The sequence below is a fragment of the Mangifera indica genome, chromosome 7, assembly GCF_011075055.1.
Source record: "Mangifera indica cultivar Alphonso chromosome 7, CATAS_Mindica_2.1, whole genome shotgun sequence".
In the NCBI taxonomy this organism is placed as follows: Eukaryota; Viridiplantae; Streptophyta; class Magnoliopsida; order Sapindales; family Anacardiaceae; genus Mangifera; species Mangifera indica.
In genome coordinates this window covers 18272613-18292120 of record NC_058143.1, presented here as the reverse complement: position 1 = coordinate 18292120, position 19508 = coordinate 18272613, and the positions used below count along the sequence as shown (strand labels likewise).

At 34.2% G+C, this 19508-nt stretch overlaps 2 protein-coding genes and 1 pseudogene across 3 annotated transcripts; 1 reads left to right on the top strand and 2 right to left on the bottom strand.

Annotated features, from left to right (window-relative positions):
• Positions 1–1539: 1539 nt before the first annotated feature.
• LOC123220564 lies at positions 1540–5706 on the bottom strand (annotated as a pseudogene).
• An 8249-nt stretch (positions 5707–13955) lies between these two features.
• LOC123220371 (chalcone synthase-like) lies at positions 13956–15431 on the top strand. Its single transcript, XM_044642574.1, has 2 exons — positions 13956–14160; positions 14279–15431. Exons 1-2 carry the CDS (start codon positions 13983–13985, stop codon positions 15268–15270), a joined length of 1170 nt encoding a protein of 389 aa, XP_044498509.1. The 5' UTR covers positions 13956–13982; the 3' UTR covers positions 15271–15431.
• A 1041-nt stretch (positions 15432–16472) lies between these two features.
• Positions 16473–18885, bottom strand: LOC123220355 (protein IQ-DOMAIN 19). 2 transcript variants are annotated; one of them, XM_044642551.1, is made up of 4 exons: positions 18187–18885; positions 17866–18102; positions 16991–17644; positions 16473–16826 (listed from the first exon to the last, which is right to left on the bottom strand). In XM_044642551.1, exons 1-4 carry the CDS (start codon positions 18604–18606, stop codon positions 16812–16814), a joined length of 1326 nt encoding a protein of 441 aa, XP_044498486.1. In that variant the 5' UTR covers positions 18607–18885; the 3' UTR covers positions 16473–16811. The 2 variants fall into 2 exon arrangements, with proteins under 2 accessions (XP_044498486.1, XP_044498485.1); XM_044642550.1 differs by having other exon boundaries at positions 16473–16865; positions 18187–18882.
• Positions 18886–19508: the final 623 nt, after the last annotated feature.

The window sequence follows — 19508 nt, the reverse complement described above, 5'->3', positions numbered from 1 at the left end:
CAATGATTAAAAGATCATATGAAACGGGTGGCAAATAGATTCAGTTTGGTGGACTCTAGGGAAGATTTGGGGATGAGCAAAGCTACGGTAAATTTCCAATGGTCGGATGTAACTTCTAAGAGTGGCAACGGGGGGGACCCTATAGCCTTCGTCTGCACTTGCCCTTTAGAGCGGGCCTTACCCACCAGCCCCCCCGCCTGGATCAGACAGCGAGATCCTACATCGCCAATAATTGAACGTTTGAAACAAGTCTCACCCTTTTTTTTGATCCTGTCTGATGTCGTTGTACCCCTTGCTGGGCTGATTGAAGTCACATTGTCGTCTCTAGAGCTGTAAATGAGTCAAGTTGCAAGCATCTTGTGTCAATTCGAGCTCTAATTTTTTATTGTTTGACTCAATAAACTTGTGACTTGGCTCGGATATAATATTAATAAATTATTACAAGTTATTAGATTATGCTTGAGCTTGCAACCCCAGAACTTGTCAAGCTCGAGTTTTGTATGAACCCAATCGAGCTCAAAGCTAACGATACTAGGCTCACCTGATTATTGCCCTAGGTAATGTTTTTAATTAGAGTTAAATTTACACTTAGTCATCTCAACTTGAATTAATAGTTGACTCGATTCAAACTGAATTTGAATTGTAGTTTCAGTTTGGTAGTTATGTTTGAGTTCGATTTGAATTCTCTTTAATGATATTATTTATCCAATCGGTAACACTATTTTATCTATCACTGACCTGTGATGACACCTTCAATAACATCTTCGACTAATTCAAAGGAGCTTAAAATCAAATTCGAACTGATCATTTAAAATTTGAGTTGAACTCAAGTTAGTTTTATGTTTGAGTTTGACTTGATTCAAATCTAATTTTAGTTTTAATATTCGACTTGGACTTTGACCTACTTAAAGGCCCAATCCAAGTCAATCATTGGTCTAACTAGCTGGATCAGTAAAATGTTTATAGGTGGTTTTGTCAAATTATTTTTGTTTAAGGTCAAATTAATTTATACTTAGGGATGATTTTATCATTTTCATTTTGTGTAAAGACCAATGTGATAATTTATAAGAAGAGTATAAAAAAGTGAGCTAGAAATAAACCTTTGCCACTGATTATCCTCCTGGAAAGCCCCTCCCGATGATTCAACTTCTCTTGGCGTTGTTTTTATCATTTTCAATAACTTATTTTGACCGTAAAATGGTAATTCAATCATGATTTGACACGAGTTTTTTAATTGAAACTCAATTCAATATAGTCAAATAATCAACACTTAATCTGTCAGACTTCTGCGAGTTTTTTTAACTAGTTAAATCGATAAATTCAACCCAAAATTTAAAACCATGACTTTAGCAAATAACAAAATTCATTAATTAAATCAAACACTTCAAAAAAAATTCTAATCCTATTAGCTTTTGATTATAGTTTAAATGTGAGCGGTACATAAGTTTAAGACTTACAAATAACAATATCACCTTGAAAATAATCTCATTCTTTCTCTTTCATTAATCATATCAGCAATGTAAGATGGACACACAATTCTGAGAAAAAAAAAAGAAATCAATCCTATTGAAAGAAAGGTAATTTCAGTCATTGATTTCGTTAACAAGGCGTTACGCTCTTTGTTACAATGCTTGCAGGACTTCTTTGCTTACAATGAACTTAATCAACAACCGAATGCCTTTCTCTTATTTTCTTTTCTAAACCCCTATGCCATCTTATTAACTTTCCTGCTTTATTCATCAGCTACTTGTCTTCTTCCACAGCTACCTCTTGCCTTATTCATCAGCTACTCACTGTCTTATCTGCATCTTTTTGCTTTGTCCTCCATTTCTAAATATTTATGCTTTATCCGGGGCCTAACAATTAGACAATATTATCTTGCGAGTTATATTCAGGTCCATTATTTGACGATGATTTGCATGTGTGTAGCACGAAATTGCAGGTGGCAACAGCCTCGCCTACTGTCAAAAAATCCATTCTTGGCCAATTTTTTCAACGAACTTGGACTTGTCCAGCTTCTTGATCACCTCGCTTCGTGGGTTTGCCAGCACAAGCTGAAACAAAGCAACCTATTAGATCACTTATAGCCATATTAACCAATTACACCAGTGAAATAATTAAAAGTACATTTACCTTGAGACCTCTTATATCAATTATCTTCTTCACTTCTTCAAGCATGCTAATTCCACTTGTATCAATACTTCCAACATCTGTAATTTAAACATGTTTTCAGAATCACAAAAGAATAAAATGTATTTTCCTTTCTTAATAATTACTTACTGCTCATATCTAATATGACATAGTGTAAGCTGGTTTCTCCTGAAACGTTTAATCTGTCTTCCTCCTCATAAATCCATCTCGAAATCCTGAGAATGAAATTAGATGTTTGTTAAATTTAGTCTTGTTTAGCAATGGATTGGTCTCATGTTGAAGTACCTTTCTCTTAAGTAGCTTGCATTTGCAAAATAGATTGATGAATCAATCTGAAGGATAAGAATGCCGGGGACATTGTTGGCGACTGGGTATTGATCGATACTTCTATAGATTACAGAGTTGGGAATGTTGCCTAAAACAAACGTTCTAGGCCTTACTACAGAAAGCAGCATCCTCAGTAAAGAAATTGCAACCTGCATGGAAAAATAATTCATATCAAATAAGTAAAGCTTATGTAGGCTCCGTTGAGTTGATAAATGCAAAGCAAAATGAATATAAACTTACTGCAATGACTAAGCCAATCTCAACACTGCCGAAGACCACACCCATGTATGCACTCATGCATACAATGAAGTCGAACTTGTCAAGTTTCCAAAGGTGAAGGGCAGCTTCATAGTCAATCAGGCCAAGCATTGCAGCAATAATTATAGAGGAAAGCACAACAAGAGGAGTGTAATGGAACAAAGGCGTCAAAAACAGCAGTGTCAGCATCACAGCTGTGGCCATTACTATATTCGACACTGCACTCTTGCAGCCTGCATTGAAATTCACAGCCGTCCTCGAAAATGGCCCTGCTGTTAAGTAGCAAGAAGTGCAAGAACCAGCAATATTCATCAACCCAAAGGCAATCATCTCTTTGTTCCCATCTATGTGATAGTTCTTGAACATGGCAAAGCTTCTCCCAACTGCTATTCCTTCCTATAAATATCAGACCAACCCATTTAGTAAACAATTATTTGACTAAAAATAATTGGTCCATGTGTATATTTATATAAATAATAACAAGAATAGGTGGCGAAATGAGATATGGGACCAAGACCAAAAGGTATTGACAGAATAATAGAAATAGTGGGGTGCATATGATAATTGAAGTGAGTGGAGATGGAACCTACAGCAAGAGCAATCAGACCAGTAATTAGTCCAGTTTTAATAGCTGTCGTGAGATATGGTGACCCAAAAGCCAACTCTGACACTGATGGAGGATTCAATCCCTTTTTCAAGTGCCCAATCTGCAGTTTAAATAAGAAAATACAAACACAAGTAGAATATATTAATCTTTCAAATTTCCCATTCTAGAAGAAAACGAAAGGAAATTTTTACTTGTGAATTAAGTCTCACCACTTGGACTCCGTGTTTCTCAGCATGACTGAAGTAGGCAAGGACACTTCCTAGAATAAGAGACGTCAGAGGGGCCATTGCATTTATCCAGAAGAACGCTGGCTTTTTCTTGCCCTGCAAGCAAATGTAATCACCACATCTTAATTACTTATCCAACAAATAGTCTGCTCGTATTAATTTTTCAAGTAGCAGTATCCATTAAAACTTATTTCTATATACAAAAAAGTGTATACATTTCACTCATATAAGCATAGAAAAGGTTAATATGAGGTCTTATTTCCATTTTCAATATGTTTTCTGCTTATAATGGATATAATTTTTTTATACAAATAATAACATGTTAATATATGATAAACTAATTTTAAATTAAAAATAAACTAATTTTTAACCATATAATAATATATCATTATTTATACATAAAGTTGTGTGCATTTTTTGTACATATAATTTTATTATTCGGAACCATTAGTGGAGGCAGTTGAGCACGATGAGATAATATACCATCAAAACTAATAATGTATTAATTCTTTTTCTCTTTTTAGAGCCTTACTGTCAAAAGCACAAAGCCGAAAGCTTTTCCAAATTATTGATATTAATGATGATATTTGTAGTTAAAAGGGACTTGATTAACTAAGAGAAACCCATTTTGTAAGTTTTATGATTAAATTTTGTTGGTAGAGTTGATGTTTCGTGGTAAAAAGGCTAAGAGTGGGTAAATGACATGAAATTTGAACGCACGAACAATGACATTTCTTTCTTCTTTAACTTTTCCTACTAATTATAGGATAATTAAACATATATTAGGATTAAGAAATTAATTAATTAGCATGCATTAGATCCACTTACGAAGTGTCTGGTGAGGAGAAGGAAGAAAAGGAAACAACACCCCAAGACGCCACTCTCCCATCTCCACTGCAACCAAACCAACAAACATTACGTTAAATCAATGAAAAAAATTAAGGAGCTGAACACTTTAATTACAACAAAATTAAAATTAATTAAGCTAATTAACCTGGTGGGTTTGGCTAAAAACGGAGCGCATAACTGACACAAGATCAGTGGCATGAGTGAAGCGAACTAGCCCAAGGATTCCTTTGAGTTGCTGAAGGCAGACGACTGTGGCGGCTCCAGCCATGAAACCTACTATGGTTGCATGAGATAGAAAGTCCACTATGAAGCCAAGCCTGTGATTGTACAAGATAAAATTCAGGGAGGTTAAATTGAGAAGGACTTTTTTTAGATAGAATTGTTGAAGAAGAAACTGACCTTAAAAGGCCGAGGGAAGCTTGGAAAACTCCGGCGAAGAAAGTAGCAGTGAGAGCTAGTTGAACAAAAAGCTTAGGGTTCTCAGTAGGACTAACTTCTCTCCCTAACATAGAAGATATTAGAAGTGATGCAACCGCCACTGTGCCGACTGCCAGGTCTCTCGAGCTGCCCATCATGGCATATACCAATGGTGGAACAAAGCTCGAATCTGCATTTCCCAATCAAATAATAGTATTATTCATCACATAACAAATAATATATCCTATCTTTACTTAAAGATTTAAGGAACAATTGATGACACTTACATAATCCGAGGATTGGTGGTAAGTTGGCCAGACTAGCATAACTTATCCCCTGAGGAACAGCGAGGCTGGCAATTGTGATTCCTGCAATTAGATCAGATTTGAAGAACTCAAAAGTATAGCGAGGTGCCCATTCAAGAATCGGCACAAAATACTGTAATCCTAACAAAAGCTTCCTAGACGCCGGTTGGTTCTTGAATTGCCTAAAAGGGTCATCAGGGAAAAGAGTCTCTTTGAGACCCGACTTCAGTGACTTCAAAAATGGTTTGGACGCAGGAATTTCAACACGATGAGTGCATTCAAAATCTGCGTTGCCCATTGAAAATATCAACAATTATTTTCTTTTAGAGACAAGAATTATAAACTACTGACACGCTCTAGTGATATATAGAGAGATGTCGGTTGTCTAGGAGCAATGCTGCAAGAAAGTAACTAAGTTTGGAGTTGGTGACGTATTTTTCTTGGTGGTGAAGGACATAAGACTCAGAAGATGGGGAGTTCGGAGGTATCAATGTGTTTTAATGGCTTTTCAGAGTTGGCTAGCTATTTGGTGATGATAAGGTAAGGGAACCGGGCTATTTATAGAATAAGGTGACACTGAGCACTGACATGGGAGACTGCGAATGCGAGAAAATCCAATAAAAAATTCTGAAGAGACCCATTGAAACAACCGTGTGAATGGTTAAAACGTGTAATGGAGTCAGATTCTTTGACCTCTGACTATCCACCTTCTAGCTTTGTTTCCCTAGCCTGTAACAGGTAAATTTGGAAGAGGAATTAATGTACAGAATGTTACCTATGATTTGTGGCGTTTAGTAGACTTGGCTTGTTCTTATTGGTTGGAAATGCTGAGGGGCACACGTGGTAGTTCATTGATTGAGTAAGACAGCTGATGTTGGCGGATTTATGGAGATATGCTAAAGTTGTCATTAGCAACTTTTGGGACTTGTTATGGCTTTTTAATTACTTGGGTATTATTGAGGATCATATGGTGCCAACTTCGCATGAGAATTTAAAAGTGGGAAAACTAGCTGTTTGCCAACTTTTAATCAAATTGTTATGGCTGAATAACTATTTCCCACCCAAACTTTGATGAAATGATGATTTTCTATCTTTTCAAGCTTAAAAAATCTATTTGCTTACTCATCATTCACTTCTAATAATGAAAATTATTAGGTGGAGAGTAAGCCATTTTGTCTAAAATTTTATCTTTTTAACTTTCTCTCGTGTCTCCCCTTTTCCTCTCCTGCATTTTCGATTAACCTTTTCACATTTAAAAAAAATATTTTTTCTCCTGTTTCTCAGTCTCTTTTCCTCCTTTACAACGTAATAGCATATAGATAATCGTGACTAATAAGAAGATACTGAATTTTAGGCAGAATAACCTTAAAGCTCTTACTTCGTCAAAGTTTGGTAGTAAAGAGCTATTGGACCCATCGTTATTTAATAGCTAATTAATTACTCAGGGTTTGTACCAAACAAACACTTACTATTGGGAGTAAATTTACTGCTTTAGAAGAAAGAAAGAAAATTTTGATTGGTACCAACTGTTCCTTCTGTTCATAAATACGCAAAGCAAAAAGATTTTCAATTTGTGGTAGGATGTCACATTTCAGACTCCATAGATGCCTTACTTTTATTGGAGAGCAAATTTTTTTTTTTTTTTTTAACTAGGTTTCCTTATATTGATTAGATGAATAAATATGAAATATAATAATTAAATCAATAACTATTTATCGAGTAAATTTGGGTTTTATAAATGTAAAAAGCCTCGAATTTAAGTGTTTTTATAAGAAATTATCTATGGAGAACAAACCTTTATAATTGTCAGGTTTAATATTTTAATAAATGCAAGCAAATACTTAAGTAAATTAGAATTCAAAGATCTTGTAAGATTCCTCTTGATCCAAGTAATTAATCAACACTTAATCAAATCATAATAGCCATCAAAAGAGAAGAAATCGAAAAGACAAATGAAACATGAGACACATTTGATGAGTGGAGGATTTTGCTCGCAGTCAACTGATCGTGTAATATGTTTCATGAGGGCACTGCCGATGACTATGGACCATATTTTTTTGACTTCCAATCTCTGTTGCCTTTTCCTTTTCTCTCTGTGTAGGATATTTTTATTTATTTTTCCAGTTGAAACTCCACGCTCACAAACATCTCTTTCGTCCAAGTGCCTATATCTAACTTCGTTCATTCAAATCAAATACACTATCCTGAATATGCTTCTACCTTTTCTTGATACATACAAACTTTTGAAATGTATCATAGTCTGAAAAGGGTTAGAGTGTCTACATCAACACAAATTTGTGAATCTTCGCAGTTGTTGATAGCCACTAGTTGGCTTAACAAATCAGTGTCAAGAATGGAGTCTAATAGTTTTTATTTTTGGGAATTTAAATTTACTAGTTATTAATTTAGGAAGGCTGAAATATGGAAAGCTAGAAGTATTGGCTTTTTATTTGAAAGTTGAAATATGAAAAATTAGAAATTTAGCAATATATTTGAAAAAATTGACAACCCTAATTATATATAGGTGTTAATATGTCTCCTTTTATATAGAGGGTAAATGTGTGTAACATCCTAAAAAAAACCTTCGTGGATGGACATAGACACAAGTTAAGTCAAATTACATAAAATCTCTCTTGTTTTGGGTGATTATTTATGATCTTTTGTTTCTTTTCTCTTGACTCAATCCTTGACAATCAAAGATCTAATAGGCATATGACAGTTCAAGATCTAGGGCATTAACCTGCAACTATACTATATACATAAGTAAAACTACATATTTTCATTTTTTTAACAGTGAATTAGATATCCAAATGATATATTATTATATGATTATATGATTTTGAATTAAGAATAAAATAATATTCAATTATTCGATAAAACTTCATATGGGTAACCAACTGACACTTAAAACTTGATACAATAACATTATTTTATGTAAGTAATACATCTAATTTTCAAAATTAATTTAGAACACATCATAAATAGGACAAGAATATCATGCAAGTGGGTGAAATTTGATTTAATTGATAGATAATTAATAAGCATATATATGAAAAGCTATTTGTTAAAATTAAATGAGGAAAAAAAAATCAATATTCATCATGCTTAATTGAGCACTTTAGCAATATTAGCGGGGGACAAGTCATTGTTCAATTAGAATGAGTTGTATGCACCATCTTCATTAGTGTAGAAATATAGTGGATTCTTTATTTGGTTCATTTGATATGGCTAACTGTTCTCATCTCTGTGTTTTTGTTACTACAAAAGATTAAATAGGCCTCATAATTCTTTGTGCTAGATCATGAAATATACTCTCAGTTATGCTCATCATGAACTATGTTCCACATCCATGGATAAAATGATGGCAAAACAGTTTACATGATGACGCACACAGACTCCAGAACTCACTTTCCTTGGAGTTGATCATAATCTTAATTAACAGTTAATTAATTCAGTTTTGTCATCTTTCTCAAGTAATTTTGCCAATAAAAATACAAACCCGAAGCTTATTAGCTTAATAGAAACTTTGATTCATTATATTAGTGAGGAAGTCATGGAAGTGGGAATATAATTAAAACCCAATGGTTAAAAGGGTTTGAAATTAGCCCTCCCCAGATTTTCAACTCATAAGAGATATTGGAACAAGAAAAGAACCTCCCCAGATAAACCTTCTTTGCTTTCTTTGTCCTTTTGTATCTTTCTCCCACTATTTACTCCAATTAAACCATTTAAATGAACTCAAAGGTGTTAAATAACCTATATTTTTCTTATTCCGTCTTATTTTAATTTGATCCAATTATGATTGATTTGATTTGATTTAGTTTAATTTAATTTAATTTTGATTCGATATAATTTTAATTTAATATATATTATTTTTTTTATTTTATAGGATTATGATTTTTTTCATATTATATTGTAATTTTATAAATTATACAATATTTTATTAATAATATTCATTTCGTGTACCCAATTCATAATTCTTCGGAAAAAAATCAAGAATTATTTTCATCTATAATATATAAAATAGGACATGGAAACACAGAAGTTTCAGCCTTGAAACTTGAAACTAAGAAAACGATGCTCTAATCCATAGCTTAGTTGTATCTTTTATTAAACTATTATATATTACAGAGTGGATGGCTAACATATACTGAAGTAATCTCCCAAATAATTAAAGAGAAAAGTTTCCTGTTTCGGCTGCCTGTATCAGGAAGAATAATTATTTTGTATATTAAAACACCAAGTTGGAGATGGAGGCTTCTTCGTAGATTTTAATTATGTGTAAAGATTATCTTCCTGTACTGCATGATGATGACTAAAAAGAATAAAAACTGGTCTAAAAGCCAGAACGGGGAGAAACAGATCGGAATCGAATTGTACAAGAGAAAAGCTAGCATGTCATCAACAATGGAGTTGGCAGAGGCAGATCATGTGGGAACTTCTCCTATTAAGTTGGTGGTGGGAGCTACTGTTACGAGCATCACCATATTAAATTATTTGATCGACAAAGTTGATGATCGAGGGCCCTATATCATAATGAACCTTTGAATTTGATTTCCAAGGAAACCCGGCCATTAACTCAAGAGAAATCATACAGATGAGGAATGATTAAGGTGGAAGATTATTTTTCTGGCCGTTGTATAAAGTATCAGAAAGAACAAATTAATGGCCGGGCATCGATCTTTGTTTAAATAGATGCATGCATGGAGATTAAAATGATAGTGTGAGAAAGATTTGTGGGCCTCTGGTTGTTATTTTACTTGCTGCAGATTAAATGCATAACGCCTCAAATGCATCAAGACTCTATCAAAGATTCAATGGAGGTGTACTTTCTCCAAATTTTTGTCTGTTGTTCTGCTCGATCGGCCTTACAAAAGTTGGACCAACGCCCTTAGAATTAATACTAAATGCACCAGTGACTTTTATTTTACCGAGTAATTCAAGGTTTAACTTTGCATAACATCACCAGGTTTCGAACCCAGTCCCCACAGCGCATCCAATCACGCAAGCCCCTTGGGTCTTCCAGAGACATACATTTTCCTCCTGAATAATCGTCTGTTTTCTTCCTTCACATTTTAATTACTGGGTTCTTCCCAGAATTATACATTAACTAAGCATTACAAATTTTTGAAGAAGCAGTAGTGTATATGGAGAATCTTTTATATTCACATTTCTTTTTGAAATATTTTAGAAAAAAGATGGTGTGGAGGAATAAGGCGGAGCGCTGCGGGCCAAGAAGAATATTTTATGTGAGAAAACTGGTTCTTGCTAAAAGGGCACGACATAACTAAGTGATCATCATCGAAGAGATAGAGAGATGATGACAAATTCACATGCTACTGCAAATTCTTTTCTCTTTTGTGTAATTGTCCCCACACTCAAATCTGCAACTATTTTTCAAAGTCAGATCTCTAAAATCCCTTAGTACTTAGATTCTGTCACAGTGTCATATCCAAAATCTATGAAGGATTTCAAGTGATGCTGGTTATAAAGTCCCTATTTTCTACTGTTCACTTTGGAATAAAACGTTGGATTTCTTTATTTCTAACCACACGCTGCATTTATCTTAATGAAAGGACAAGATGTTGATTTGTTTCCACCATTCAGGCTGGCTATAACAATAGAGCTAGATGTAACCCCTAATCTATCATCTTTAATCGATAACTTTATCTTAATTACTCATGTTGGTGTATCTAATAATTGTATAAACTACTTGAGAAAAGAATCTTGAACAATAAAAAAAATGAAACAAAGCCACACGCCAGTATTGAAAGGACAAATACACAGTAGACTTGTTCAAATAATGGAGGAGGAAGTGGACTCTGAAACAGGCGAGCTAGTGACTGATCACCGTCTCAAGTGCTCTTGGGTCTTTTTGACTTGATTGGTGTATAAAATTTAAAGAAATGGAAAAGACGCATCCAGATGTTTCTGAGATATGGGGATTTCTGCCTTCTTGGACCCATGAATACCCCCTGGATATGAAAGTTTTAATGTTTTCTCGACAGGCTGATCTGCCATGAAAAGGGCTATTTTCAATGTTCAGAGGCCACTTGTCACAGAACCATGCAAAGCCATTCTTTGTACAGTGAGAATATGAAATTATAACCAGAACAATATCATGTAAATATTAGTAAATTGTTGACTAGATACTATTAAAGATAATACAACTTTGTGTGTGGTAATACTCTTACCAAATACCTTGAATTGAACTCTGTTGGGATGGTTTTATAATACAATCAAATCATATGTAACTATTTTATATATACAAATATATATAAGTTTATATATATCACCATATAATTAAGATAAAATAATTTTTAATCATATAATAACATATATAAATATATCATATACACAAAATAAATATATATATATTTACTCTTTATAATATAATATTGTAATATGATAGGTTGTGTTTGAGCTCGTTGATGCATTCATATATTTGTTGTTACAAATTAATAACCCATTTTAATTAACAATAAGGATTTATCGAAAACAAAGGAATAACCAGAATATAAATTGTTATGCCGTACGTTTATTGTAATATAAACAAAGAAAGATGTATACAAACATATTTAGAAAATGTAAAAAGCATTAGTTAAGTATACAAAACGAATTTGTATAATCTTTTTATGGCTGTTGAACAAAAGGATTGCCGGTGTAGCCCTTGTGTTCTCCAAGTCCTTGCCACTGAAATTGAATGGGCGCTACTGACTCAAGTATTCAATGAACTTGATTATAAACCATACAAAAATATGTTAAGTATAGTTTCTTACCTTTAATACATTGGACAATGGACATTTTTGTCGGAGTTTGATCATGTTTAAATGACAACTTTATATGTAATTATGATGTTCTCAATCTATGTATAAATTTATATGTGATTATGCTTGTTGTATGTTATAATAAAGAATTTAACAATTTGATTAATTCTCGCATATTTGCAATTGATCAAACATACTTGAAAAAAAAAAACAAAAACTTGCAAGAGAAACCATTGAAAGGTAAGAAATCCTCTAAAATTCTCTCAAATCAAACATTCTTGGAAAACTTCAATTAACCTTCTAATCAAATATTAATTTCAATGGTTTCAAATATTCATTTATCCATGTGGCCCCCCAAGAAAAAGCAATACTATCTAGTGCGATATCATCAACATCATTCCCACCTTAACTTTAAGGGGATAATTTGAGTGACAAAAAAAATATATTTTATGCATAAAAAATATGAGTTTATGTCTCTTCTGATGACATATCAAAATTAAATTCTTAATTTATCTAATCAGTAGTGATAAAGTCAACACTGAAACTGGGGTTTGTCTTGCTTGGTGTAGTTGATTTGGTGTCGAAAGTGATAATTCAATTTGAATGGGTTTCTTGTTGCCAAAAAAAAAAAAATCCTGCCTCATCCATTTTAGCATTATTTTCATGTGGGTTTTGCTATTCAACCCATCAAACCCCCAGAGAAAATAGCAAACCAATAACAATGAAAAAGCAGTTATCAAATTTCTCTAGTCTTGCTTCTTATTTTCTCTCTGTGAATCACTCTTTTATTGTTGTTTTCTTTCAAAGTTTCCTGCCAAACATGCTCCTTATTCATATAGACCATCAGTTGCACCACAAACTTAATTTTCTTTTTTCAGCTGTCAGTAAGAAGAATCTTTTACTTATTTGAATATCAACTACTGTGATAATGGTAAGGGATGTTTTCCAAACTAATCGTCGATGTTGAACATGTGAAGAACAATAAGCTTCTGAGCTTTTTCGAAATTAAAAATAGTTTATGTAATAAAGAAGCACCATAGTTAGGGGTTTAGTGCAGAGTTTCCCTTCTGAAAACTGTTAACAACCAACTGCCAAGAAATTTAAAAAAAAAAAAAGTAAAGAAATATGTATAGTATCTTAAATCTGAATAAATTTAGAAAAAAAAGTTGCATGGAATCGAGATTGAAATGGTAGAATGCTTTACTTTTTACTGAACGAATCACCAACTTCGTTGGATTGAAAAAAAGAAAAAAAAAAATAACCAATCAATTTGGTGAAACTTTAATTAGAATCCTATACTAATACAAAAGTAGAATTGCTTATCGTATAATGTATCAAAAATCTATTTTTTCATATTGTATAACATGTACTATATTATAGAATATACATTATTTAAAATAAAATAATAAAAAAATTCTAATAATCAAATATCATTTTAAAATATATCACTAACATTTTTTTAAAATTTCAAATACACTTTTACTATATCATTACATATCAATAATATATAACATATCGTATTAATTCAATATATTTTTAAATACATATAATTTTATATATATATCATATTATAATATAAAATATATACTGTGCATGGAACAAACGAATAACCATGGGACCAAATAATTGTTTAGAGTCAGCAACGCTTAATTCCTTTAATTCATATAAACTATTAAACTTATTTTCATTTTCCATCGTCAATCCGAGACTGAAAAGGACTTGTAATTACTAAAGCCCCCAATTATTGTGAATTATATTCTAAAATATTTTAGGGTTCACTGCAATTCCTGTTAACAACCAACTGCGAACTGCCGAGAAAGATTCGCAACCTAGTAACAAAGTTTGTTTATCTGTCTTCTTTCTTCATTTTAGTCGCATTTCTTATTTTCCCAGTTGGGCACTTTAAAAGATTCCTTGTATCATACCATTTTTTTTTATTCTTTTTTGAATCGCATGTGTAAAACATGCATGATCTATTAATGTGCTTGGTGTTCCTATAAATAGACTAGCCATGTACGAAGAAGATCAACAAAACACAAGAGTCAAAACTAAGAATAACAGGATCAAAGCCAAAATGATTTCGGTGGATGAAATTCGAAAGGCTCAACGTGCTCAAGGCACAGCCACAATCTTGGCCATTGGAACAGCAAATCCTCCACATTACTTTGAGCAAAGCAAATTTCCTGATACTTATTTTCGCATGACCCATGACGACCACATGGTCGAACTTAAGAAGAAAATGCAACGCATCTGTAAGAATATCTCACTTTATTCTTTACTTTTATTGCTCTTTCTATTGATCTTTAATTTACAAATGCATGTATCTATTTGGAAAGAACAAAATAACCAAGATATATTTAATGATTTCAGGTGATAAAACCATGATAAGAAAGCGACACATGTATGTCAATGAAGAGTTTGTGGAAGAAAATCCAATTATACGTGAACATAATGCGCCTTCGTTAGATATCAGACAAGATATATCAGCGGTGCTAATATCACAATTAGGCAAAGAAGCTGCTGAGAAGGCTATTAAGGAATGGGGCCAACCAAAGTCCAAAATCACTCACTTAATTTGTTGCACCACTATGGCTGCATTCTTGCCTGGGATTGACTACCGAATTCTCAAGCTCTTAGACCTTGACTTATCTGTTAAGCGATTGATGTTGTACCAACAAGGTTGTAATGGGGGTGGCACTGTACTACGCATGGCCAAAGACCTAGTTGAGAACAATAAAGGTGCACGTGTCTTGATTGTGGTATCTGAGGTAACTTTGATTGGCTTACGTGGATTTAGTGAGACGGATATAGATGTTCTTGTGAGTCATTCCTTATTTGGTGATGGGGCAGCTGCTCTTGTAGTTGGTGCAGATCCAATTCCTAGCGTTGAGAAACCTATCTTTGAATTGATCTCTACATCCCCAACAATAGTACCTGATAGCCCTGGGGCTATTACCGGGAGTATTCGCGAAAGCGGACTAATAATTCATATTGGGAAAGAAGTTCCCGGTCTTGTTGCAAGCCACATTGAGAAGAAATTGATTGAGTTATTCCAACCTTTGGGTATCTCTGATTGGAACTCAATATTTTGGGCTGTTCATCCCGGTGGACCTGCAATTTTAGATCAAATTGAGGTCACACTAGGACTAAAGCCTGAAAAGTTGCTTGCAACAAGACAAATCCTTGCAGAGTATGGTAATATGTCAAGTGTGACTGTATTGTTCACTTTGGATGAGATGAGAAAAAGGTCAACTGAAAATGGCCTTAAAACCACAGGAGAGGGATTAGAATGGGGAGTACTTTTTGGATTTGGACCTGGACTTACTATTGAAAGTTTGGTTCTTCACAGTTGCAATGCATAAGCCCCAACAACCGTGAAAGCATCAAAGACTAAGCTTTGGATGGTCCACAAAGTTAAGATTCTCTTATGTTTCTTTGTTTTATTCGTTGGCTTATTTATCTCAAAATTCATATGTAGCTTTATGTGTGAAAGTGTTTGAAAGTAATGTGTTTTCTTTTTTAATTTCAAGTTGTACTCTTTAATTTCATGAATAAAGTTATCTTATAATTAAAAAATTAAAATAGAAATAAAGTTATCAAATTCAAAAGTTGGTGCTTTTGAATTTGATAAATATGGTTTGATTTTTTATTTTTTATTTTTTTGAATTTAACCTGGTAAAGGGCTTAAACATAAGTAGGGCTTGAAGAGATATTAGGACCAATTCTTCAAAACATGTGCCCATCTAGCCACATTACGGAAGTCCAAGCCCTAAAGTTATTTCGGTTGAATCAATGAACCGGGCCTAGCCAAACCCAACAATAAGAACAGACCAAACCGCTGTGTTCTACAGAATTGAACTGCGAAATTCTTGCTGGAAATAAACAAGAAAAAATAAATACTACCTCAAATTATGTTTCAAAAATGGACAAAGGTGGTGGGTAAGCAGCATTGGTTCTGGGCTTTATAGTGAGATTATGATATTAAATTGTTGGCTGTGTATGTTATTATGAACTGCAACGTTCGGTAGACCCTGTAACTGTAAACTAAATCCATCATCCACTTCATATCCAGACTATGGTCCTATTCTTATCCTCATTTCGTACTTTCTTTCAATGCCCCATATTTATTTCTCTTTATTATCTTTGCTGAATTTATGGTAAAGTAGTTCGGTAGAATGACGAGTGATTTCAGAGTCGACAGAGGGCAGAGGTTACGAGAGCTTCAGTCTGCATATATTAATGTTAAGTATACGTGAGCACTTAATTTCATGAGGCAGAAAAAGCAAGCTACTTTGGAATCAGTAGATAACCTTTTAATAGAGTGAAGGGGGGAAGAAAGGAATCTGCTTAATGTTAAGTTGGGTTTGATTCCTGAATTCCAAAGCAAGTCAGCAAAAGCAGAAGAAATTACTTATGTTATGTTGATGGTGAATAATGTAGAGCAAATTTTTCTTAAGGTTCAGTTGTTTGAGCTATTCAGTTTACTGAGAAGCTTCCTTTAGAACATTGATGAAATAATATAAATCAGATAAATATAGCAAAGAAATTAGCATCCGATCGAATATCCATAAAAATAACTAAGTTTTTGATTATTAACATGGGAAACAATCACACCATATAATTTTTTATGAACAGAAAATGAATCGGTACGTTATTGAGTACCTACTTCTGCAATCGTAATGCTTGCAGCTCATTATCATAAGCTTTGTGTAAGAACCACATTCAATCAAATCATGCAAAAACATTCACACGAAATTTAAAAAAAAAAAAGAAACACTCTACGTAGTGGTTTTTTAAATATAGAGCTCCTTGTAGTGACACCGATGAAAATCTGTCAGGAAATTATGGCAGTTTCTTTATCAGAAACTTCACTTTTCTTGATCATTTCCTTCCGGTGCTTGTATTATTTGTATGAAGTCTGCATAGAGATGCACTGTTAGTACCTGTTTCCATAAGGCTGCACCCACAAAAACCAATATTATTTCTGAGAGAATTCACGTATTTGCTTTCTGTCAAATGTTTTTCTTTTCGCTTTAGTTCATAATTTAATTAGCTGAGTGATTTCAGAATATGTAAACTCACATCGTATGCGACAAGTGATCTGCAGTAGTTGGTGTTAGTAAGCACTGTGCTGGTGGATCCACACTCACTGTCTTTAAGCGAAACTGATGACCTGTCAAGCTTGATTGACCATGGATATTGGTAATTTTGAGCAGTCATACCGACATGAGAAGAAGACCTTTGCATCCGCACAGCTTTTGGGAAATTTCTTCCTTCTATGGATGCCCTTCGTCGGCTTGGTTGCCTCTCAAATGAATCTGGCCTTGACTTGGGCGCACTCTGAGAACGAACTTTGGCCCTTGAAGATTCTGTATTAGCCATGTAATTGGGAAACAACGGGTAGTCATAGGACAAAGATTCAGCATAATCTGTCCTAGGGAAGGCAAAAGGAACTTTTGAAGGGTCAGGCTTGGATATGGCAGAATAGTACTGTGGACTACTTTGCGCTATGCTATAAGAGTAGTCCTCAAAATAACCACTGCAGGCTCTGGGGCTTATGTCAGTCAGCGCTGATGGAGCTGGGGAAACCTGGTAATTATCTTGGGTGGAATAAGCGCGATGTGAAGCATACTGTGGATGGTTTGAGTAGCTATTTCTGCTCTTTGAACTTCCCTTTGATTCACCATTATCAATCTCTACTATCTTAATGTTCTCTTCCATGCCTCTATCAATCTCCTACATGTACAAACACCCAAAAAAAAAAAGAAAAGAAACTCAGATCCGTAATGGCTCATGAAGGATTATTCGCAATCTAAAATTTGTGTACTATGTCGGTGCATAATTAATTAAGAGCAGAAGAGGAAGAAACACTAGACTGTTTGATCAATAAATGAAAGTATTATAAGTAGACTAGTATTTTCCCAAGATCGCAAGATTCGAAGGTAAATAGAACTAACCGAATATGTATGCCTTAACCAATTCTCCTGAGTTGATTTTCTGTGGACTGACTGCCTCTGATTAGCTTGATCTGGTTCTTCAGCCATGCGGATTCTCTGAGCGCGAGCTCTAGCCTGCACTGTAACCAATGCCTGCATGCACCGCAGTGTAGCTGTGGCTTGTTTTCTCACCAGGTGACCTCTTACCAATGCCTGCAGCTTCACTAGTCCCTTCAATGCGCGCAGTGCTTTTCTTGCCTGCAACAATGCCAATAAATTCGATTCACATTTTCATCTTTGCAACATTCGGATCTTGAAAAATGGAAATTAAGAGTTACACACCAAATAAGCGCGGAAAAAGGATTGAATCTTTAAGGCAGCAGCCTCTTCAATGGCGCTGGCTCTCCCGTTGGCAGCAGCTGTTAGCCTGATCACAGCAGCCGCAGCCTGTGCAGCTGCCACAGCTGCATCAGCAGCTGCAGCCGTGGCTGCAGCTACAGCCATAGCATGCTTCTTCTGCTCATCTTCTTTGTCTATTGCAACTTGCATAGCTGGCGGTGCAGCAGGGGCAATTTGCTCTGCAGAAGGAGCTCCTGCAGTAGCTGAAGATCTTCGGAAGCTCCATCTCCGTTTTTCTTTCGGGGTTGCAGTTAATGGATTTTCTATGGCAGCAGTAGTCGTTTGATTACTGATAAATTTCTCCTTCTCTCTGTCTTTCTTCCCTGTCAAGAAACTTTTAAGCCATTTTCCTGTCTTCCCCATCTCTATCAAAACTTTCCAGGCTTATTTCATTTGCATTCTATCACAGGAGAAAATACAGAGAAGATAACTACAACTGATATGTAGATCTCCCGAGTCTGTGATCCACATGTAGCCATCAACATTAAATTGTCTGTCTTATTAGATCGGAATTAACTGACCTTCTTTGACAGCTTTATCTTACTGTTCCGTTGGTCCATATAGTTAAAAAAGGAAAGAAATTAAAGCCAGCATGAGAGAACAGAAACAAGAAGGAAGCTCCCCCATTCAAGCCACCTGCCCACATCCTGGAAGATAAATGGGCGAAGATTCCTTGCTTTTGATGTAACTTCTCAGCCATCCACCTTATCTTTACCGGTCAACTTAATTTCTAATATTGTCAAAATTTCAACGAGGGTACTATGGTAAATATGTTGTTTTTTGGCGTTGGTTAACGTGGGGTGGAGGGGTTCAGAAACCATGTGAAAATGGATCAGGAACGTGTAGAATCCTTGTTAAATACTCTTTTTTCCTTTTTTTTTTTTTGGGGGATGCAAATGCTGGCCACTTAGGGTCTCATTTTGGGGTCAGGAGTGTTGGGATGAGCACATGCCCATTTTTTACTTGATAGTATGTTTACACCCCTGTTTAAGCAATTTTTCAAACCAAAGTAAAAACAAAAAAATGGTAAAAATTTTAAATAAAATTATAAAAATACGATTTAATCTAATTTAAGATATAATTTAAACTTATTTAAAATCATCAATTTTTAAATATTTTTTATTTAATAAATAATATTAAATTGTAATTATTTAGAATATTCGGTAAATATGGAAAATAAATGTAAATTACACATAATAATTATGTAGAGGAAATAACAATATATATGCAAAAACAAGGTGATTTTATATAAGTGTATTTTGTAA

What these genes read in the sequence shown, in the direction of transcription:
- LOC123220371 (XM_044642574.1), top strand. Translation starts at nt 13,983, where the DNA reads ATGATTTCGGTGGATGAAATTCGAAAGGCTCAACGTGCTCAAGGCACA. An exon ending in GAAGAAAATGCAACGCATCT is followed by an intron (nt 14,161 to 14,278) that starts GTAAGAATATCT and finishes TAATGATTTCAG; the next exon opens with GTGATAAAACCATGATAAGA.
- LOC123220355 (XM_044642550.1), bottom strand. Translation starts at nt 18,606, where the DNA reads ATGGGGAAGACAGGAAAATGGCTTAAAAGTTTCTTGACAGGGAAGAAA. An exon ending in CCTTTTTCCGCGCTTATTTG is followed by an intron (nt 18,103 to 18,186) that starts GTGTGTAACTCT and finishes GCATTGTTGCAG; the next exon opens with GCAAGAAAAGCACTGCGCGC. An exon ending in GATCACTTGTCGCATACGAT is followed by an intron (nt 16,866 to 16,990) that starts GTGAGTTTACAT and finishes TTGTGGGTGCAG; the next exon opens with CCTTATGGAAACAGGTACTA.